General features: G+C 40.5%; 1 protein-coding gene across 1 annotated transcript in view; it reads left to right on the forward strand.

Annotated features, from left to right (window-relative positions):
* MCM5 (minichromosome maintenance complex component 5) overlaps positions 1-24,740 on the forward strand; it is a 46,713-nt gene that overhangs the window by 20,573 nt on the left and 1,400 nt on the right. Inside the window, exons 9-10 of the mRNA XM_044069932.1 lie at positions 12,844-12,987; positions 23,502-23,567. Coding sequence (XP_043925867.1) covers positions 12,844-12,987; positions 23,502-23,567 — 210 coding nt within the window. The remainder of the gene's footprint in view (positions 1-12,843; positions 12,988-23,501; positions 23,568-24,740) is intronic.

Consider the following 24,740-nt stretch of genomic DNA (forward strand, 5'->3'; position numbering starts at 1 on the left):
ATGCTCCTGGGAAAGGCGACAGATTCTCCAACTGTGCCCCTTTACCCAGACTATAAAGTAGTAATTACTGCCACCACCCAGTTAATATCCGCTACTAAAAGGCCCTTAAAAGGGTGTCCAGTTATTACTGTGCAATATTAACATCCAATGGTAGTATGACTAACAATCCAGGCTTGCTTTAGAGTGGCCTATTACAATAACCTCTAAATATGCAATGTACTCTAGAGCTCTCTACACAAATCAACCACAGGTAGAATATTTAAAAAAAATATTTACTAATAAATAAAACACAAGACAAAACTACTACACCACAGAGATATCCAAGAGTTCACAGATCACACAAATAATACAGTAGGACCGGTCTGATTTCAAAGAAAAATACCCAGTTAATCTTTACTACCTTTAACTATTCCTACAAGAAATCACAGTGCTAAGACTTGCATGTGAGCATAAGGCAGAGTGCTGATAAGTGGATATCCAAGATCAAAATGCTCAGAGTCTCTTGTGAGAAATGGTATTTAAACATTACTAACAAACATGTCTCTAAGGCCATCCCAAATTGCATCATTTTTGACACTTAGGTTTTCCCAGTATTCCTATTGCATCATCTTAACACCTGGTCTGAGTTCTCAGACCAAAAACTGCATTATTTAGCAATCTAACACCTGCACAGAAACTTACAACAGAAGACATTTTGCATGTATATTCTAAAAGAAACCAGAGCAATAAAGCACATTTTTCCCTCCCCAAATCTCTAATACCTGCACTGACAAAACAAACCAGTAATATAAATATGTAATTACACTGCTACCCTGTAATATAATACAGGTATGCTGCCGTTTTAATTTTTTTCTTTTGATTAGTCTAACATGTATATTGTGAAACCAATTTGTTCATATTGTTCATATTCAACACTGTATAACTTTTTTTTTTTTTTTTTTTGTAAGTATTTTCATCTATTAGTGTAAACTGTGCTTGTAAAAGACCTACTTGGTGATTGTATAACCTCTGTTGTAAACTTCTGCATTTCTTGGAGCTTTTCTCCTTGGGTTTCCACTGAAAATGGGTCCCAAGCCCAGTTGGACTAACCCGGTTAACAAATGTCAATAAATAAATAAATATAAATCTTCATCCAGCCGTCCTGGAGCCGAATTCCAACATGAAAGGGTACAACATGCTTCACTGGGCCAGTAGAGTGCAATGTTGTCACATTTTGCAGTTCCACATTTCACAATATTTTCTTACATTTAAAAACACAAGCCTGTATTTTACATTTATTTATACAGTTGATATCAAATTCTGTTTTTACTAGGCTGGCAGCCTTCACCCATCTCTCCCCAATTGTCACAGTTTTATCAGTTCATCCATGCAAAATAATGATTATGTTAAGAGTTCTAACAAATCGGTGACTTTAGAAATGTTGTGATTCTCACCTCAGACTTCACATGAACACCTCTCTTTACATGACCCGCCTTCTTCAAGGGTCTTGTTTTTTTTACCTTAAAACATTTCAAACTTTCCCTAGCAAGCACACACTCCTAGCCTGGAGGAGTCGGGCTAACCAATTCCTTTTATACTAGTTATATGGCTCCGCTGCTCCTACAACACTTTTCCTTTTTACATATTAAAAGAATGCAGTTGGACACAGCAGTAGCTTCAGCTTATGAAGCTGTATTTTTCCACAGCCCTGCATGCAAATTGTTTTGCTTTTTAACAATCCTATGGAATCGTTAATGAAAGTGAACTTGATATACATTTTTAATAAGCTGATCTTGTCCCATAAGTTTCCCCCCTTTGACATGATCAGTGTCATATACATGTAATTATATTTTTATTTTTCTTAAACTTAATAAAATAAGCTTCAGCATCATAGTAATTGTCATCTACTAAAATAGAGCTTTCATTTGCTGGTATGTGCAGTGGCATTTCATGTGCAGGTGAGGTTAAACATCTTATAATTACAACCTTCAGAACAGGAAATACTAAAATGATCACCAATATAATAAGTACAATGAAAATACTCTGGATTATGCTAGTTCCCAGGTTACCAAAAATACCGCCAAACATCCAAAACGTGTCTGTTTTGATGTGCTTTCTAAATCCTTGGCCCTTTGCTCCATTAAATTTGCCAGCTTCTCCATATATTAATATATGAACAGCAATGACTCCCTATGAGGGCACATAACTCCCGTTTTGCAGCAAGCGTTATATCCGGTGCCAGTTGATTCTTTAACAGCAGTTTGGATTCGGTCATTTCTCTTTTTTTTTTCCCCATCCTGATGTGAAGTTTCATTGGCTACTTCATGCTTGCTCAAATTCCACATGGTGATTTAAAGCATTGTCCTTTGCACTCCATACGCAGGATTGAAGACCGATAATACTTGCTCTGCCCAGTGGATTGTTTGCTTTTTTTTCTCAGTCTACCTGCTGGTGGGTTTTCGAAATGCTGAATAGCAGGAGTAATGTAGCCTACAAAGCAACATCCAGACCAGTTTGTAGGCACAATCACCCCAGATGTAGTAATGGTCCCTTATCACCCCCAGTCTTTATTTATTAATTTACTACTTTACTTATTTACATTTGTTAACTTGTAGTGTCCGACTGGCCGTCGACCCGTTTTCAGAGGATACCCGGGGAGAAAAGCTCCACACACAATAGTGATGACTAATAGTAGTGTTAGTAGTGGTGGTGGTGGTAGTAGTGGTAGTAGTATTAGTGGTACAAAATGATACAAAGGTATACGTGTATATTCGGGTAGCCAGAGATAAAATTGGACAGCGATCATACTGTGTACAGCATTGTAGATGGAGACATCTAATGAATGGAATTGACTGACGGAGAACTTTTTTTAAGAGTTCTGTTTACCATTTCCAGTAATACAGATGACTGTGGATGGTTGGGATGGTGAAGACTCTACTTGGAATTGTGTAAAAGTTTTAATGCTTTAGAATTATTAAAATGTGTTCCCTGGTCACTATTGATGGTACATGGTGTACCGAATCTCTGCATGAAATCTTGACAACTGTGACTGCATCAGCTTTGTGACATGGGTAAGCTTCCACCCAGGCTGAGAACATGCACACCACCACCAAAGTAAATTGGAAATTTAGTCCTAGGCATCTGGATGAAGTCCAGCTACACATTTACAAAAGGTCCACAAGGTGGTGGTAAACATGCAGTCTTAATATTTGCAGTTTTACTAACATTATACTCTTCGCATATACCACAGCTGTTTACATACTAAAGTATCAGAGGAGACATGAGGGGCATAACTTCAGGTAATTTGATTAAATAAAGCTGTCTTACCTGCATGGGCCGGTAGATGATATACCCTTACCAGGTATGGTAGCAGAGAGGCAGGCACCACTAGTCGGCCATCTGGATGTCGCCATATGCCGTCAGAGGATTTAATACATCCATCCTTGAGCCACCTCTTAACTTCAGCCTGTGATGCTTTTGCTTGAAAGGCTGACAACTTTTTAAAATCAAACATCATTACTGTTGTAGTTTGTTGTAAAAAATCTGTGTGTGTTAACTGTAACAATCTACTACTGCTTGTTTAGCAGTTTGGACTGCTAAATTATTGCCCTTGTTAACATCTATGCCTTTTTGATGTGCACAAAATGTCATTACAGACAGCCACTTATGTAGCAAAAGTGCATCTAACAATGAATTTATCTACCTTGAATTTTTAATTTGATTTCCTGAAAAAGTCAAAAACCCTAGTTTCCCAGGTTGACCAAAATCGTGTACCACCCCAAAAGTATAATTGCTGTCTGTAAAAATATTGGCCACTTTGTCTTTGGCTAACTCCCAGGTTTTTTGTAGAGCAACTAGTTCGGCTATTTGAGCAAAGTGAACTCCCTCTAATCTTTGTAACAATATGGTGTCCTCGGTGCAAAACGGGTATTCCTGCAAATAGTTGCCCTTTTTGATTTGTTCCACAGCAGCCATCCACAAACAGGTTCACGTCAGCATTGGGTATAGGAGTGTCTTTAAGTCCTTCGTAGGAGAAAACAGTTGCGCACACAAACGCAATCATGCTCTTCATCCTCAGCAGTAGGCAACAGAGAGGCAGAATTTAGAACAGGACAGCAGATCAGAGAAGTAGGTAGATCAGACATGAGCGTAAGTTCATATTTAGTTAGATGTGCAGTCGAGAGTGGTTGAGTTTTCATTTTAAGCAAAGAGATGCTACAGAATGAGGGACAGTTACTGTGAGATCATGCCCAAGCACCAAAAATTGTGCCAGATTAACTAGAATGGCAGCAGTGGCAACTGCCCTTTTAAACAGGGTGGAAAAGCTTTCGCAACAGAATGGAGTACCGTGCTGTAATAACCTAATGGATGATAGCTGTCCCCATGTTTCTGTGCAAGTACTCCTTGAGCAAATCCATTTCTTTCATGACTGAATAAAATAAATGTTTTATCATAGTCTGGTAACCCTAAAGCTGGGGCGGTAGCTAAAGCTCTTTTCAAAGATCTAAGCTGTCCCTGAGTAGTCTGACATGGGGCCTTGGATATTGCATCAATATGAGGTGGAACACCTGCCTGGTACCCTGAGATATTAAATGACTGAGATAACGTACCTGAGGTGACCACAAGTCTAGTTTTTCCCTAGACACCGTGTGTCCTTTTCCTGCAGGGTGTCCTGCTGACATTGCTGTAAGGAATTTGATGCTATTGGTAAATCATCTATGTATTGTACTAACCCAAACCCACCCAGAAACATCACATTTTCCAAATGTTTTTTCAGAATTTGAGAAAATGAAGGAGGTCGTGGCAACCGTGTCAGGTATATTGCTGTCCCTGATGAGAAAAAGCAAAAAAAATGACACTCTGGGTGAATGGGCATAGAAAAGCATGCTGAACATAAATCTGTTATGGAAAAGTAACTAGCTGTAGGTGGTATGCAACTCGATATTGTTGCTGGATTTGTAACAACGGGAAAAGTAGGCAATATTGCATTATTTATTTACAGCCCTTAAATTTTGCACAAATCTGTAAGTATCCTTTCCTGGCTTTTTCACTGGGGAAAATGGGAGTATTACAAGGGCTTTTAGCTGGTATTATTCCTCGCTGTATCTGAGACTGAATTACAGGTTTGATTCCCTGCTCTGCTTCTGGCTTTAATGGATATTGTGGAACTCCGTGGAGAGGTTTTGATGGATTTAATTTTATTTTTACTGGTTCTGCTGATTTCAGTATACCTATGTCATTTGCATGTTTAGCCCACAAGTTGGCAGGTACCTGCTGTAGTATGCTTCCAACAGGCTGTTCTTCAGCTTTTGCTAAAACTGCCAATGCTTCCCTGTTGGTTCTGTTGGAACATCAAGATACACCCCTTCTGGGTACAGTAAATAGTACAACCCAGCTCGCATAACCAATCTCTTCCTGGCAAATTTACTGGTGCAGTACTACTAAAAAGAAAATGCCTTTTTTCGATCGGACTTAAAGAAATGGGGATATGTTCTGAAATGGGATAGGTAACAGTAGCATTTGTCACTCCGACAGCCTTTACCTTATGCTTTGATACTGGTATTTGACTACATGAAGTAATTTTTAACACCGACTTAATGGCTCAAGTGTCCACCAAAAATTGAATTTTCTTTGAATTTGTTTTCATCTTAACGTACGGCCCATTTTGATCTATTGGCAGTAGAGGATTAAGATTTATTTCTGGTTTATTTGCTTGACCTTATCCATATGGGCCTTTCTGACTCCTTCCAATCTGAGGAGGTGGTGGAGGAACAACTGCATTATTATAATTTGGTTGCCATTCAGTCCAAGTATCTTGGACTCTCTGCATTTGCCTGTGTGGGCATTCCCCTCTCCAATGCCCTGCTTCTTCACAATTGCAGCAAGGACCTTGCATTATCTTCTTTTCCCGCTTTCTCCCTTTCCACTTTATTTTAAAAAAAAAAAAAATATATATATATAATATATATATATATATATATATATATATATATATATATATATATTTTTTTTTTTTTGCTAGAATCTCCTTGTGTTCTGACAGTGTGCTTCTCAGCCAAGTATATTTTTGGCGCTTTTTTAACTGTTCAGAAACTGTATTTGCTGTAATATTGCTACACACAAGTGTGCTAGCTGGCACTGCACTTGAATTTTTAGTGCTGTGTGTGTGTGTGTGTGTGTGTGTGTGTGTGTGTGTGTGTGTGTGTGTGTGTGTGTGTGTGTGTAGATATATATAAAATTTTAAGCTCATTTCTTGCCCTTCCTGTGACTAATTAGTTCAGATACAGATTTGCTGTATCCAGGACTGTTTGTAAGCTTCTGAGCCCCCCCCCTCCAAGCCTTCCTACGTTGGAGGGAAGCCTTCTAGCGTATCTACTACACTAGGAGTGGTTTCTGACCCAGAAATGGTAGTATTGGCCATTTATTTATTTTTATTTTACATTTGTTAACTGGGAGAGTCCAACTGGATGTATGTCAATTTTCAGTGGAGGCCCGGGGAGGAAAGCTCCAGAGCAGTAAAATCATTAACAAGAGAAAGACATGTTAACCAAATGGTTCAATTAAACAAAATATAGAGTACACAATCTTTATACTTCATATAGAAGTATAGTACATGTAAGATAGTGAGTTAACCAAAGAGTATTTGCCAACATTCACAGGCTACATTAATATATACATGTTAGAGGTGTTTAACAGCAAGTCTAGCAGGAAATTTGTACATGAGACATACTCTTGTCCTTTACATTTCTTTACAGTTTTCAGTGATACTATTACCCCATACAGACATTACAAAAGCAGTAGATAAGCTGTTACTCTAGTTGCTGGAAAACAGACATACGGGTTACTATCAAGGGGTAGTACAGGTACATAATCCATGATTCAGGAAGTGTGTTTTGAGTAGTTTTTTGAATTGGGTGGTGGAGTTGTTATGTGGGCTGGAAGGGAGTTCCAGATTTTAGAGATGAAGTGGCTATAAACTGATCTACCTGTCTCATTTTTAACGTTTACCTTAAGGAGGTGCTGGGTACTTTTATCTCTGGGATCTGGTAGTGGTGCAAGGCTGGAGTAGTTGCTGCAGGGCTGGTGTGCTGCCAGGACGATGTAGTGCTTTGTGAGCACGTGCTAGTTGGTTGACTTGAAGGGTCAGGGGGAGTTCTAGCCAGTTGAGTTTTTTGAGGCTTTCACAATGGTGGGTTCTAGAAGGTAATCCTCTGGCAAATCTGGCTATTTTATTGTAGCAGCTATCTAGATTGAGCTCAGTTTTTCGGAGATTGGTAAGCATGGGGGAGGTGTAAAGTAGGGTTGATAGTAGGTGTGTCCTGGCTGTGGTAACCTTAAGAGTGACTGGTGAGAAACTGTTGCGATAGAGTAGGCCCATTTTTCTGTGGACTTTTTTTTTTTTTTTTTTTATGGTCTGGGAGATATGAATGTCAAATTTAAGGCTATTGTCAATTTCGAGGCCTAGCAGTTTGGCCTGACTGCTGGGTGTGATGGTGATGTTATGAGAGGAGATTGAAAAGTTAGATGAAGAGGGTGGAGATCTATGAGGGCTGAAGAGGAGTAATTAAGGTGGGAGGTTGGCATAATGGTTAAGGTGTTTACCTTACAGACACAAGGTGCAGGGTTTGATTCTCATATGGGGCAATTGGCTAGGCTTAAAATGGCCCACAAGGGTACTTAGCCTAGTACTAATCTATGAACCTATGAACCTATAATCTATTTCTTCAATATTTAACTGGGTTTTTTGGCATATATATGTATGGGTCTACTTTCATTCATCGAATTTATAGTTCACCGAACTGCAAATTACCGACACCATTCAGCCAAAATCTCAGTAGTGCGAAACTACACTTTGCCAAATGACATATCCCCGAAACAACATCCAATGAAAATACAAAAATAAATAAATAAACACACACACACACACACACACACACACACACACACACACACACACACACACACACACACAGTGTCCCCCTGCACCCACCACACCCCCTGCAAATTATTTATACCAACTTCAAGATCGCTCTACAGTGACAGCAAGGGTTGATTTTCCTATCTTTACTGTTGTGCGATCTTTATTTGAAAGCTACGAGTGGTACAAAAATAATGTACCATATCCTGAAGATTGCTGACACTAGCGTCCAGATACGGACTTGCTGTATCCAGGACCGTTTGTAAGCTTCTGAGCAGTGCCAAAGTCTGCTCTTCAATTTTTCCATTAGATCTGCTAGTTCTTTCCTCTCTTGCACTTTTATTAGCTTTAGTGTAGCTCTTTACCAGACTTCTTGTAGCAATTCTGGTAGCACTTGTGTGCTACAACCACTAAATGTTCTACAAGGAAATGGCTCCAGTGCTTATAATTAATGCCCAGCCCTCCAGCCATGTCTAAAGGTCAGTTCTCTGTGCTTTCTCCTATTAACCTGGTGAACTTGGGCATCCTGAGGCAATGTAGCAACTGCCTCATGTACACAGACAACCCTCTTCTCTTACCTCTCAACACTCAAGACTTGCAAGAGATGCACCTGTATATCCAAACTGGAAGTCCCGCACTCTCTCCTCTTGAGCAGCTATTCTGGTCTTGGCTGGAATGTCAACACTTGCACCACACCACATGAAACACACAGCCCTCCAGAACACACACTAGCACTGCCTTCACATAAAAACACAAACCACACACCCACCTTTGCGGTGGCGCTCAATAAAAATCTACCGAAACAGCGGAGACCTCCAAGGCAGAAACTCACCTGACCACCACAACACTAATCACAAGATACACAACTCTCTCCTAAACAGTGTGCCACTCGATCAAAGCCCCTAGGGCAAAACAGCATGCTCAACACACTAGTCATAGGTGACTCAGTAGTGAGGCACGCTGATGTTCCACTCATTAGGTTGAATAAGGAGAAAGTAACAGTCAGATGCCAGGATCCGCCGCATAACACATGCACTCAGGTCCCTCAGCAACAGGTATAAATATGACTGTCATTGTACATGTCGGTGTGAATGACCTGAGATGTACCTCCCTGGACTACATGAAGAAAGACATGGATGAGCTTTCAGATTATGTAGCCCAGGCAGGTATGATCCTAGCCCTGAGCAGCATCCTACCATTACCCTGTGATACCACAGTACAAGCAGAAATGATTGAGTTCAACAATTGGCTAAGTTTCTGGTGTCATTCTAAGGGGATCCAGTATATGTCTTCCTGGGTTGACATGATTGACATACCTCAATGCTTTGCCAGAGATGGCCTGCATCTGTCACCCCTGGGCTTCCAGATACTGGCCAAGGCTCTTGCCACCCCTATAGTGCCTTTTTTTAGGCAGTGTTCCAAAGACCAAATTACCACCGTAACAGCTACAAACAAGTGCAATCTGAGGGTCCTGCTACTCAACACTAGAAGTCTAAATCTCAAAATGCACTTGCTCGAAGCACTCCTTAAAATGGAGGACATAGACATTTTGTGCTGTAACAGAGACCTGGTTCAAGGCAGCAGAAATCTCCCCTGTACTACCAGGCTAGAATTCGCCACACCGTTTGGCCTCAGAAATTGGACCAAAGCTCCAAAGGTGGTGGCGTTTCCATATTCTTAAAGAATGCACACACCTTCAGACTTGGTAGCCCAACATAATGCATCAGAGATACTTCAGGTGCAGCTAAGATTGGGTAAGACAACGATTCGGGTCATAGCCTGCTATAGGTCCCCAACTATGTCCCAAGACTCACTCCATGTTCCTAAGCACCCTGGGGAATATTAGGGCCCAACCTAACACTTTCATACTGGGCTACTTTAACTACCCCTCTATTAACTGGGAAAACTACTCGTGTACCAATACGCTTACCCACTGTTTCCTGGAATTCATCAGTTCCAATGCTCTGGACCAACTCGTTCTTACCCCACTAGAGGTAGCAACATCCTTGACCTGGTCAATACTAACATGGGCAACCGTTGCTCTACACCAATAGTAAACTCCTCCCTGGTTAGAGCTGACCACAAACGAATCACCTTGGAAATCCACCCCCACAAAGATAACCACCATGAAAAGCTTCTCCAAAACTAACTTTGGGCTCCTAAAAGCAGAGGTGGCTAACTTCACAGCACCCGTGCAAATGGAGAATAGTTGCATGACTGCCGAATCGTACACCATTGCACTGTACGAACACACACACAAATGCATGGATCTTGCCATACCCAATAGAACCAAGATGCTCTCCTCCAAAAAAAGTGGCCACTCTGGTGGCCCCCTGCCATTAACTCTTCAACAGAAGGAGGAAACTGATGTGGAATAAGGTGTAGTCCCAAGACTGGAAAAACTCCCTTTATCAGCTTCAACAAAAAGTTGAGATCCCACATCAAATCTCTAAAACTAGCTATGAAAACAGAATTGCAGCAGATAGTAAAGACATCCACAAGGCCTTCTGTTATGTAAAGAATCTCCACGGCAATACCCAGATTTGCTCTTCACTACTGCACAGTGGTCCCTCCTATGTATACCGAGCAACTATTCTCAGTCTCATATCGCCTACTTAGAGGCAATCTCTTCTTGACTTGCAACGCCATGTCTGACCCAGCTCTGTTAGAAATGCTACATCTAAAGAAATCCCAATCCCTCCGCATCACATGCTCCAGAGACCTCACCTTATTACCACAATCAACAGAATGGACTGGAGGGACAGGTTCATAACCCAGAGACTGCCCTTGCTATGGAATAACTTCCCATACATGTCAAGCAAAGCACCTTGCTGCCCTCTTCAAGAGAAATCTTGATGAGTGGATGGGAAATAGAAAATTCACCCAGGGAATAACTCCAGTGGCTCTACTCAACAGAGGCACTGGGAAGTAAGGTCTGGTGGCATGATGCCAGGGTAATCCAATGGCTGGGCTTGTAAAGGCTCCATGGCCATTAGCCTAGTACACACATATGAACCTGTGTTGGATGAAGCTGCAGGGGCACTGCCAGCTCGTTGCCAACCAGCTGCACTTTGTTCTCTTTGGCCAGCACTTTTACTAAATCCTCTAGCAATAACTCTACCCTTTCCCTGCTTCTACCTTGACCCCCTCGGGTTTTCCAGCAACCTGATTTGTAAAGTTAACCGCTTATCCTCAGTAGCCTTTCTCCGTTTTTCCTAATACTCTGTATAGTGATTTGCAGCACTTAATAAAACTTGAAGTCCTTTCCCTGCCAGTCTATAAGCACTTGCTCTATTTGATTTTTGTACAGGAGCTTGCAGACCCTGCACGAAGGCTGCCACAGTCGCTGACTTAGCTTGCTCTTCTGGGTCTGGTATTCCTGAATGTCTGGCAAATACTGTTTAAGGCGACTCAAATTGTCTGCAGAGGCTTCCCCTTTATTGTTTACATGCCTGTATTTTAGACCAGTCAGTCCTAACTTGACTCAGTTTTTTTTATTCATTTAATGCAGGGTGAGAGCTCTGTCTTGGTGTAGTTACTGTAAATGGCTTGTTCTATTTAAAGTGAAAAATCATCTCTTATCCTAGAAACATCCTTCCCTTTAAAAAGATCTGTTTTTCTTCATATTTTTTTTTCATCAAACCACATTGTTTCCTTTCTTGCTGGTATGTCCAGTAATAATGACATTTTATTCTTGACTGTTAAAAGCAGCAATTAGTCACTATTGGCTTACTATATGTCAGCATTTTATCGGTTTCAAAAAATTTTGCTGACTCGCCTTGAATAATCAAATTCCAGTTTGCACAGTAGGTAGCCTGCTCTTGTTTTCTCAAGCAGCAGCCATCTAGATCAGATGAAGTTTCAGGGTGGTTTGTCTATTTAAATCACAAATCTTCAGTGTAGAATGTCTAGGCTTCTGCCAGAGATGCAGACCTCATTCTCTTCATTCAATTCTCTGGTTCCTTAGTGCCTTTCAGCAATTTTAAGACTGGTTTTACTGTTTATATTAGAGTTCATTTGGCAGCTGTTTTCTAGCTTACATATGGACCAAGACTCTCGGCTTCTGTTAATCTTCAAGACCTTCTGTGTATTGCATCAGTCCTTCAGTCTTAAGTAAATATCCTAAGAAGAGCACTGAAGTGTGAAAAGCTTTTGACAGAGTTAGTTATGTGAGAAATGTTTTCTTTCTAGTAGCAGTTACCTCATCTAGGTGAATCTGAGTTGCATTTCCTTTCTGTAAGCCTGCCTTGCCTTGCAAATCTTTGTAAGGGACGTTTAAAATGCACTTTCAGAGTTGTCTCTACATGTCTTCCATATGTGCTGCTAGGATAATTACCGTGCTGCCTAGGTGTTGATTTTAAAACCTTTTCTTAAAGTGTTAAACTAGGACATGACCTACAGATCTTACTTTTGTGACCTCTGCTATCGAGAATGTTTACCACTGGGTATCTACCCAGGAGGACTGAGCTAAGGAGTTTGACAAGCACCTTTAGACGGTTCTTTGAAACTGGATACAAACGTGGTACTAACTATAATTCTGGATCTTTTGAGAAGACCTATCCTGGTGTTTCCACACAGCTTTTTTTCGTTTTACTTGTTTGTTTTAGAATGTGAGAAACCAGTCTGAGCTGTGCATTAAGGCTGGTAAAGCAGGGCAAATAGCTTTGCAAATTAATTGTGAAGTTGTTCAAATACCCACAGGGGATGCTGTTTCTACAACTGTAACTTTCCGGAGATTCAGACTTATGATAACCCATTACTTTTGTTTTCATATGCTCTGTAAAGAGGTCTCTTCTGATCCACAGAAATGCTGTCTGTGTGGTAGGCAATTGTGGTTTAAAACATTTTCCTGGATTTGGAGACTTATTCTGTGTTGAAAGGGTAGCGTTGGAAAATTATGACATTTTTGTAAGTGATTAAGATTTTCTTTTGATATGTTTTCACAGGTGTATACATCTGGCAAAGGAAGCAGTGCAGCAGGTCTGACTGCCTCTGTGATGAGAGACCCTGTATCGAGGAACTTTGTTATGGAAGGTGGAGCCATGGTCCTGGCTGATGGAGGTGTGGTCTGCATTGACGAGTTTGACAAGGTAATACTCCCACTTGTACCACAAATCATCCTATAAGGCTGAACCCAAGCTTATAATTTGGCTTATTTAAGCAAAGATGTCTAGATGTACATATGTGTGCTGGTATTATATATGTTCTGTAATACTGTGGACGTTAATCCTTTATCCTTAGTTCTGAGAGCAGCCTCTTTATTTAATCTTGAAGGCATACATTTGCAGTTAAATTTATGACTTCACACACACACACTTCATTTCATATTAGAGTAATTGATCATGGAGTATGAAATATTTTTGGAGGGTGTGAATATGGCATTAAGTAACATTTATGATGATGGCTGTTTTTCTAATCCATGATCAGCCTGTTATTAAATGCTAGTAATCGGTGAAGCCTTCTATTAGCTGCTCCATGTTTTGAGTTGTTTCCAAAAAGGTGACCATCTTGTTAAGTGAGGCATCTTGCTGCTTGGAAAAGTTGTAAATGTCAAACCTTTTTCATTTCTACACTATATAGTTGATTTGCTTTTACGGAACTTCTGGTGGTCCTTCTGTGACGCATAATGCCTTAAACTCAAAGAAAAACTATTCTAATCCTAGACTCTTCATTTAGATTTGCAATCCTAGAGCCATGTATATGGAGATGTTTGGAGCAGTGTTTCATACGCTGCATGAGTTTACTTAAGTGCACCGTTTATTTACAGATTTTTTTTGCATTTAATCTCAACTGTGGAACTTAAAATGGCCATTCAGCATAATTCATGAGATTATACCAGTATGGCATCCATTAAAGGTAACCTTCCAGTTACCCTACTATATCAACCACCTTGAACTCCAGACCTCTTGTATCTTTGTGCAGTTGAGGATGTTGATCACAGTTGTCAAAATTCCTCATCTGTGGGAAAATGGCTGAAGGTGGATATCCCTTTTCTAGTCTAAGTTCCATTGTTTTTTTGTCAGCACTCCCAATGATCTGAGCTCCTTTTCCACCCCAAGCATTGGCTTACTCTGTTGCTTTAAAAGGAGGAACTATTTGCACAATTTAGTCTGCTGGTAGACACATTTCCTCTGCCTGTCCCTTCTGTGCAATTAACAGAGAATAGTCTCCCAGTCTGGGCAATTCTAGTTAGTTTTGACTTTACGTTATGGATTGTTAACTGTTTAATTTGACTGATTACAAGCTGCATTTCTTATTGCACTTTCTAAAATTTCCAAGGTCTGACATACCCATGAAAGCCATAAATCTGCGTACCAAAGGAATATTCTACTCCAGGGCTTTTCGCTGTACCCTGTACCCTCCTGTGAGCTGCTTACATCTAGGCAAGTAGTGCTTGAACTCTGAGGGGACTGCTTGGATCATAAGACATTAAAAGGTCTTGTTCCATGTTGGTCATATGACCAGTGAACCCTCTACCAGAGGCCTACGGTCTGGTTAAGAAAGAATATTGAGTGGAATCCTTTACTGACCCTATCCCCTATTTTGGTTGATAACAAGGAGGACATGGAAACCTTACCAGTCCTGTAGAGCACTGTAGATACTGGTCCTTTTTTGAGGTTTTCCTTCTTGCAGTCTTGTTTCAACATCTCTCTTCCATGAAATCCCCACCTCTTCTGCCCCCACTGGAAGCAGAGTGGAATTCAGATGTTGGCTGCAACACAACCCTTGGTGGGAGTTGCTGTTTCATTGGAGTTGAAAGCATTACCCTGCAGATCCTAGAAAGACTGACATCCCTGTAGAATGTTGGCCCTCCAGAACTGTGTGCTGTCATAGCCTAGTACCTACCTATGAACCTATTTGGCCCTAGGGCCTGTAAAAGCCTAGCCAAATGGTACCCTGGCTTTTGCCGCCCAAGAAAATTTATTTTCCTGTGCTGCTGTCAAGCAGAGCCACAGAAGTGATCCCAGGGGTGAATTTCCAATATCCCATCCTATCAAGACTTTTCTTGAAGAGTGCTAATGAGGAGCTTTGTTTGATATATGTAGTTTGTCCCAGAGTATGGGAAGTCTCTGGGACAGGAATCTATCCCTCCAGCATGTTCTGTTCATTGTCGTGACAAGGTTTAGGTCCCTAGAGTGTGTAGCTCTGAGGGGATTGGGATTTCTGTAAGTGGAGTATGTCCAACAGCTCTGGGTTTGACATAGCTTTGTATGCTGGGCAGAGAACGCCTCGGAGTAGGCGATGTGCGACAGAGTAAAGCTCGAGTGTTTTAAGACTGTCTGTGTAGGGCATCTGTTTGAGGCTGGTAATTCTTTGGGAGTCATTTCTGTGGCCTTTACAGTTGTTGTAGATGTCTTGTAAGGTACATACCAAAAGGGGTGTTGTACTCTATAATGGGTCTAATGAGTGAGTAGAGGGGAACAATGACCTCCTTTTTTTTTCTGGGTGAGAAACTTTTTGTGATGAGGCGTGCCATGTAGAAGGATTTCCTGACTACTGTGGCGATGTGATTATCAAAGGAGAGACTACTCTCCACCTGTGTCCCAAGGTCTCTTATCACACTTTGTGTTAAGTAGATTACCGCCTATGTGGTAATTCATGGGTACATAGTTTTTACCAAAATGGATGACAATGCACTTTTTGGCATTGAGCTTGAGGCCATGGCTTTGACACCAGGTATCTGTCTCAGTGAGGCCCTTTTGTAGGATGTCCACATCGTTAAAGGAGTTTGATTATGGCTCCTAGTTTGCAGTCATCTGCAAACTTTATTAGCCAAAGACCTTCTGTGTTAGCCTGTACTTCAGAGAAGTGGATACCAAAGAGAGGACCCGGGTCTGAACGTTGTGGTACTCCACTTGTCACTGGTCTGAAGTTGGATTTAGTCTGCTACTTTCACAGTGTGGGTTCTGTCAGTGAGCCAGTTGGCAACCCATCATGTGACATAGGGATTTATACCTAGTTTAGTGAGTTTATCTATAATTGCAGATTGGGGGGATGGTGGCCTTGGCGAGATCTAGATAGGCTGTGTGAACCACCTTACCCTCATCTACGGCTTTGGTGACCACTTCAAAGTAGTCTGTCAGCTTTAGGAGACGTGATCTGCCTTTTACAAACCTGAATTGGGTAGGGTCTAGAGTTTGGAGATTACCAATGCTATTGTTAAAGTTTTAGTAGGACACTTGACTCAGTCCTACAATTGAGCTGAGCTTTCAACTACATGTTCCCAAAACGTGATACAGTAGGGTTCAAGAGAAATTTAAATATCTCTAGAGAAATAATGGTGAACACGATGGTTTCAGTGGTGGCCTCACAATAGTCTCTAGGTCTAAATATGTTCCTTGCGAGAGAGCCAGGCTGCTTTTTAAAAAAGGTGCGTGCCTCTTCTGCTTATGCATTTAGGGCCCAAATGGATGTCGTAAAATACCAAGATAAGAGATGTCTTGGGTGAAGTTTTTAAAAGATGTATGCATATTCTTTCATACTGCTTTTAGAATGGTCAGGCATGCTATTGCTTACATGGACAATGCTGCTGTGTTGCAGTAGGTCTGCAACCACTGGGAATGCAATTTGAAGACCTGTTTATCTAACACACTGCAGTTTCTCCCTGCGGAGATGTTGTGTAGTTTGTGGGAGTGCCCTTGTATAAAGAGATGCTTTTTGATTCTCCTTTGCGAGATGTATTTAAGAAGTAAGAGGAAAGGCTATGTTTCCCTCAAATGTGTACCCTTCCTTCCTTTATCTTGTTGCTGGAGTGTCTTGTCATTACCTTGGGTTTTAAATGACACCTTCCTAAAAGTCCCCGTCCACAAGGACAACAGTCAGTATCTTGAAGGTTCAAGACTGTAGAGTCTTTTAGTTTTTTTTTAGTTTTTCTCTACTAGCCGGCCTGTCTGCAGCACCATGGGTGTTATCTGACAACCCCCCCCCCCCCGTGTTTTCTAAGGATGCCAAATGTCCCTGTATGATTGCCTGATTCAGTCCTTGTACAGTGGAATGAAGAGATCCTTATCCTTGGCAATCGGATGCTTAACATGGTCTTTCATTTTAAAACTCAGTCGGGCCTACTAATAGACTGGTCAAAGGCTTTCATGGAACCCCTTCTGGGTGCAAAAGAAGGCACCTTGAACTGCCTAAAAAAAGGGCCTGCCAGTTTCTATTTCTGTTTTGAAGCCCTGACCAATGCATCTCATGAGGTCAGGGGAGCCTCAGAGCCCCTGGTTACATGTCAATCTTGAGGGTATCCTTGGTAAGGATGCATATCGGAGTGATCCTGTGGTAGCTTGATAGCTACCACAGGATTGCCACCTCCAAGTAACAAGTAATTGCACTCATCCCAGCTATCAGGAAAGAGCCCACCTGATGGGCCAAATGGATCCATCTGTGGTCAGGGTCTAACTCTCTCTTTTTTTTTTTCTCCCCTGGAAGTGCATCTAGCACCACTAAAGTTACAGGGTATCTGGAACAGGAACATGCAAAGCAAAGAACTGCATGAAAGACATGATGGCATTATTGTTGGCAATAAACTTTCAGACTGATATCCTCACCAAGGACTCTTGTTTACAACAGGCCACACCACATTGAGTAACCAGTCAGAATAGAATGCATACTTACTGTAAAAATAACTCGGCGGGATTGCAAGTTTCCATACTGCAATGTCTGTATTTCTGTAATTGTCGCATCCTTTTTCTGGTTCCTTCACTAACTGCTTGCTCTTTGGTCAGTCAGTTTTTGAAGTGAGTGTTAAATCTTCTAAGCCTTCAGATGCTAGAGTCTTTTTCATGGGATATAAGCTTTGTTATTGAGAGACTGTCCTTGGCACGTTTGAACACACGGCCTCTGTGGCATTAAAATTATTGCCCTGGGAAGCATCATTTCTAGTGGTAGTAATTTTATGCCAGAAGAGTGCGAGTTGCAAGCCTTTCTGAGTGAAGAACCTTTCTTGGCTTTCCAGAGTAAGGTAAGCTGTAAAATTAATCTAAAGTGTGGCCTCTGTGCTGGCTCTCAGCTAGGCAGTTAGGTTTACCTACTTTTTTCTCTAACCCAATGAATAAGGGAAGAAGGTATTTTTCACCTATTGAATGTCCACAGAGACTTCCTAATATTTCCATTTCCATAACCAAACATAAGGCAGACCAGAATTGCAGGAGGAGTCCTTACTGGGCATATTGTGGGTGCTGCGAGTAGCAATTTTTTGGCTGACGTCAGTGAGTGAAACAATACTAATTTCATGAACTTTAATTTGTACTTTGACTTGGGAATGGGGTATTCCTGTCACAGTATTAGAAACCCAAAAGATTTGGAGGAATTAAAAAGTGACAGACCAGAACGGAGGAAGGAACGCTGATATTCTAACATATGCTTTCTAAATGGTTGGCTAATAAAATGCAGTACAGTAAAAACTCAGCAAAAGTCCCCTGGGGATTATGGTCAGGGAACTTGCCAGGAGACTGTATCCACCTCCACACCCTTCTTGAACAGTACTGCCCAGGGCATGTATAAATCTGAGACTTGTATCTGCATTTTCCAGACGATGCAAGCTTGTTATCCTGTCTGAAAGCGGAGCGAATTTTTGACACTTCTACTTTGCAAGGCATATGGTTTAGCCAATACTACTGCTTTGTTAGGCTTCTCATGGATAAGGAATCAAGTTTGCAGAGATGTTCTGTATAGTTTAAAAGAAATAAATAAACTTGCCTTTCCCTGGATATAATGTTTGAGAAGTTGAGTGAATATTTTCTCCTTTGAAGGTCAGGATAGGGCAATCACAAACTCTTTCCACCATAAGGTATTAAGTCAAGCAAGATTGGTGGCACTTCTAAGGAGAAGTCAAAAATCATCTATTTTTGTTTTTAAGAAGTGGGGGATATAGAGTGGGATGCAGTTGAAATTCCAAGGACCCATTAACTGTGGTCCTGTAAACAGGAGGACAGCAAGTGTACAAAGGCAAATGTTTATGCTGAATCCAAGGTTGTGTTGAATATTTTCCCCCTTATTCTTGGGTACAGCAGTCTTGGGCTTAGTTTGCATAAAATTTGTAGGTTTCAGAGTAGTCGTCTTTTGATAGACATTTGGTGGTGAGCATGACCGGACCTGAGCTGACGCTGGAAAAGCCTGTGTGCTAAGATGCGTCTATGCCCCATACGTCTGACTTGTAAAATATTTCTTTCAGCCTTTTCAGGCTGACTTGCGTTAATTCACTTTGTACAGAAATAGTTTGAAAAAGTTTCAGCAAGAAACTCTTAAATGCCTATATAAATGAAAACAAATTGTACTGCTTTTTCCCATCACTGTGGAGTTCATTGTCCTTGCTACTCTGATACCTTAACAGATGCATTCCAGTTTTTGCACCTTTCCTCTAGCTCTGAAAAAACTTGATAAAGGCTAATAGTTCTGTAGTACTCTGGCTATTGAGAAGTTGACTGTAGCCTGCTTGCATATGTACACTTAGCAATTCCCAGCATTGAAAGCTGAGAAGTAAAACATTAAGATGCAGATTTTTTTGCTACAGGTAGGTTTGAGAAACTATGATCAAAAAAATTAAATACAGGGTTTGACTGCAGCCTTGGCCATAGGCCTGAATGTCTCTACTCCAGTTGGGTAGGTATGGTGAAATTGCATTAAAAACTTAACCATGTGGGAAATGTTTGTTTGTTTGTTTTGTTTTGTTTTTTTTACATTTTAGTATTTTATTTAATGATATTTCTGCGTGGTCATTGTACGCAAGTCTTGGGTTCAGTATATATGGAGAGATCTGTCTTGTGACTTATTGTACTGCATGTTTCTTTCATTTGCGGTGCTGTTGGGGGTGATGCAGAGCTCCTCATCTGGGGGGGGGTTCCATTAAGTCTCCCTTCCCATCTGGTTTTAATATTGGAAGTAAAGTTGGCTGTTCTTTTGAAGTAAGTCAGTGGGTTGTGAAGCTTTGTGGTGCATTCTGATTCCCAGCCCCAGGTGCCATACCTGACCTACCTCTTTGAAGTCTTTGCTACTGATGGTTCTCACTGACACTCCGCAGCTTAGTACTGTGATGGTTGCCCGGTGCAGATTTTGTTACATAACCTCCCCACTGATGTGTGCAGTGCTGTGGCATCCATTGTAAACATGAGAACAGTCCTGACCTCCCCTACAGTGGTATTCGTAAAATGTCCTGCTGCACCTAGGTGTAAATGTGTACATTGCAGGGACTGCTTCAGTGCAGACAGTATGAACTTTGATGCAAAGCACATGGCTGCCAGAATTATACCTCAGCATAGTACAAGTCTGAAATTCTTAATGCAGTGTCTCCATGATGATCACTCAGCATTGTTGCATTCTCAGCTTGGAAATTTAAAAAAAAAATTACTTTCTGGAGATGTTTTAGCATTGTATTTGCCAAAAAGGTTAAGCTATTAACACAATATTACCCAGACAGTTTAGCAATTATCTTGTTTGTGAAGCTTAGGATACAAAAGCATTTTGAATAGGTATTTGGTGAATAGCTGATCCTGTGCATACCAAATGCTTTCTGTTTTAAATGCTTTCTGTTTTAAATGCTTTCTGTTTTAAATGCTTTCTGTTTTAAATGCTTTCTGTTTTAAATGCTTTCTGTTTTAAATGCTTTCTGTTTTGAATGCTTTCTGTTTTGAATGCTTTCTGTTTTGAATGCTTTCTGTTTTGAATGCTTTCTGTTTTGAAGATTGTAGTCTTGAGCCTTAAAATTGGGGTCCAAAATATACTGAATGTTTGAAGTTGCTCATCTTAGTAGCTGTGACTTGAAAAAGCATTCATGTTCAGCATGCCTGCATAGCTGTTCTGCAGCTGTTAGTTTTATGTACTATTTAATTCCACTGTTACAGTAGATGCAATAAAACACACCATTTCAAGAACTGCAGTAAATGTATACACACCATAGTCCTTTGTTCCTCACATTTCATTGAACTATTGGTTCTGAGGGGGAGAGAAATCTTTGTGTGTGCCTCGGCTTTTACAAACTACATAGTTAATGGAGGGGATACATGTATGTCTCCCAAATATGCAACAAAATTTAGAAGATTTAGAATCTTTGCTTAGAAGTGTTTACATGAGTATTTTTTATACCCAAGTAGACTCTAGAAAACTTTCCTCAGGTAGGCAGCAAATCTTGGAGGTGTGATTGGAAAGAAAGAGGTAATTGGGAACCTTTTCTGGGAGTGTAAATATTTGGCAGACTTTTTTTTTTTCTAGGAGTGTAATGATTTAGCAGATTTTAAAAGATTCCCTGCAGACTGCTGTGTCACCAATACTGTGTGAGCAAACTGGTTTAACTAAGGAAAATATTGTTTTGAGCTGTTGACACAGAATCAGAATTACCTAGACATAGTAAGGCCTTATTGAGTATAATTATGGTGTCTACCAATAAAGCAGTTACTAGACAATGGAAATCAGTCTAAACCAACTTTACTAGAAGTAATGCATATAGTAACATAGATAACTGAAAGTGGGATCTTTAGGTAGGAGCATATTACATAGGAAAAATGGGAATTGTGGAAACGATGCATGCAGAGGAGGAATGAGGTTTAAAAGAAGGCAGTATTTGAATGAGCTATGTAATGTTTGACAATGACTGGATAAATTTATTTGCAAACATTAAATATTTATGTCACTAATTTGTGATAACTAAATTACGTTAATTTGGTTTGTTTTCATTTTATATAAATGTATGATTGTCTATGTAATACATGATTAATAAGATTTTATTTTAAGAAAAAAAAAATGCTACTCTTGGCAGATACCAATCTGATCTTACTGTATCTGAAGCATTTGCCATTCCATAGGTAAACGTTTAATATGTCCCTTCAGTTTTTGCCTTGTGGAGAGGCTAGAAGCAGATGTTATGAGGTACATCATTTCACTTAGCTGCAGGTAGTCCTCTTTACCTGTATGACTTCTACACCTTGCTCCTTGCCTGGCCTAAGACAACAGTTTAATCATGGCTCAAAGGAAGTGTAACCAAGCCTGTACGCAGCCTTCAATGTAAGCTTCACTAATCAAAATACTGTACACATTGTATTCAGGCCTTGAACTTTTAGAAACAAAAAAAAAAAAAAAAAAAAGAGCACTGCAACTTGTAATATAGCAAGATGCAGCAGCACACTAGCTATAAAGTTTTATAGACAAGATAACTAACCAGGAGTTTGTCAGATTCGTCATTAATGATGGGTGTGCACTGTTTTCAAACTCCTAAACTGTCTCCACACTTAAGAGAAGGCAAACAGCCATCAACAAAGGATTACTTTACTACATTTTTGAAAGCTCCTAATATACTAGATCTGCAGGATTTTTTTAAACTCTTGAACTCTGTATAGCCTCTTAACAACCCTGTTTGGGATTATCTATGTGGCATTTTCACATTTGCCCCTTTAACCTCGTAGCAGGAAGGAAGGGGTTGGATCAGCAGGACCCATACCCTCGGGTGGTCTGTAGAATTTGGACCGTTTCCACCCCACCCCACCCCCCAAACCGGAGTACAGTTTGTTGGTTATTGCACATCCTTTCAATTAACTAATGTGTCCATGTAGTAATTTGTCTCTGTGCACATTGTGTACATGTATTGTCTGATGGACCTCAAGCATTCAACAGAAACTTCTGGCTTAGGACAAGTTGTATACCACCTGCAACATTTTACCTTTCTCCTCACCTGCCAGTTGCATGGTTATATCATTATAGCTGTTACTAGGAGTTGATGTACTTGAGTGTTAAGGACTACGGTTGCTCCCATTTTCTTTCTTTGTTGACTCTTAAGCCCGATGGACACAATTTTGCCTTTAAAGGTGATGACCCAGAAGTACTGTCTGGTTAAGCTCTTTCTGTGCCAAATAGTGTTTGGACTTTTTAAGCTAGGAAATATGACCAGGCATTAACAACTTAATACCATACTACAGGTGACTGTCTATATTCAAACAGTTTTGTTAGAATCTCTGAGCCATTCCACTTCTAATGTAAACCTTATGGTAGCTGTATAGAACTGTCTCTGAACCTGCTTAATACCTCACCTCTTAACATTTTCTGCTCTACCAATTTCCTTCACTTCCATTTCTTAGAATTTTAATCACAAATCCCATCTGTTATCTGTTTGAACATTCAAAAAGGTATGATTGGATTTGTCTATGTTCACAACCTGCTAAATGCATACATATTGTTTATACTATAATGGTTGCCCATGTGTTTTAATGTCTATTTGTGTATATTCCTGGGTGTCTAAGTTTCAGCAAATTACAGTTTTTCTTGTGCTCCCACTGTCAGTCAGACAACTTTTGTTTTGCGTTTAGTTACCAAGTTTGTGTTTTGCCAAGACTTCTCCAGTAGGCAAATGAAGAAGGAAGGAATCAAACCCAGTACTTCTGGGCACAGGAAAGAGCTCAGCAACAGCTTTAGAGGTTTATTCCTTTAACTGCCAGGTAGTATATGGCATTGTAGTATCTCTTTGGGGGAGGCCCTTAAGAGTTAGTCTGCTTCTGTTGGGTTGTTTCTGGCATTGAATTTGACATTTTTCTTCCCTGTCTCTATTCATAATATATATCCTGATTGAATATGAGAATATGAATTGTTAGGTTCTGACCTTAAAGCATTTATATCCTTTTTACAGATGCGTGAAGATGACAGAGTTGCAATCCATGAAGCCATGGAACAGCAGACCATCTCCATAGCAAAGGTAAGGTATCTGGATTATTGGTGATGCATTTTTTAGTTCAACTTTTAAAAACAGGCTGATTGGATGGGGTGGGAGTGCTCTTCCTGAGTGACAGAGACTGGAAGAACTTGTGAAACTCTAATGCATCTGTGCCAAACCCTGCACCTTCCTGCAGTCTGGTTTGATTAATTTTTCAATATTTGCTTCCCCTGTTTGGTATTAATGGGACACTGGAGCCTATCCTGGCACTCGACAGGTGTAAGGCAGACTGCTAGACCTGAACAAGATGGCAGTCTGTCGCAGGCTGTGCAGTAAATCTGAAATCAGACCTATGGATAGCTTACCCAACACAGCGTGCGTTTTGGCAGGCCAGGTAGATGGATGGATTTCAAATGATGGTACTGTGGTGCAGCATAAGGGGGTGTTTTACTCCCGAGTGTGCCATCCTTCAGATGAGTTTTTAATCCAAGGTCCCTTCTGCCTGAATTGATGGTAGCTCAGGTGGTTATAAATGTCCACACTACTTTATTAGTAAGAGTAGAGGAAGTTTCCAAGTGGCCAAATTTTCCCTAGTTAGTATATTACTTTGGGTCTCTCCTGAAAAGAGAATGTTGACTGGGTTACTCCCACTAGGCCAGCAAAGTATAGAAAAATAAAATGGAAGAACAGAGAACAGGAGTTGGTAACAGCACCACTATAGATTGTCTTCGCAAGCTAAAATAATCCTGCTTCTGTCTGACTTTTACCAGGCAACATAGAGTAAAAGTTGAGCAGATCTTGTACTTAATGAAGTAGTGGTCTCAAAGCTGAGGTAATCCAGTTATTGTTACATTTCCAGGTTTTAATTTTTATTATACCTTTTGTTCTGTAATGTTTTGTGCATGAAAGCGTGAATCAGATTTTTGTTTCTTCAGAGCTGCAAATTTGCATTAGTTTAAGGTTCTAACAGCTACTTTCGACACATCTTCATGGAAGGAAATCGTGACTTAGGTTCTTTGTCGGCCATGCTGTAAAACATAGTCTTATAGGTTTAAAAAAGTGTCTTCTAACTTCTGTTATTTATTGTGACCCTAAGCACACTGAAGAGTAATCCTGTTCTTTTACTCGTAGATTACACTTTCAGGCTGGATACTGCGACTTAAGGGCTAAACGTGTGTGTGTGTGTGTGTGTGTGTGTGTGTGTGTGTGTGTGTG

Source organism: Protopterus annectens, chromosome 4.part0 (assembly GCF_019279795.1).
Source record: "Protopterus annectens isolate FY-2018-M chromosome 4.part0, PAN1.0, whole genome shotgun sequence".
Lineage (NCBI taxonomy): Eukaryota > Metazoa > Chordata > Ceratodontiformes > Protopteridae > Protopterus > Protopterus annectens.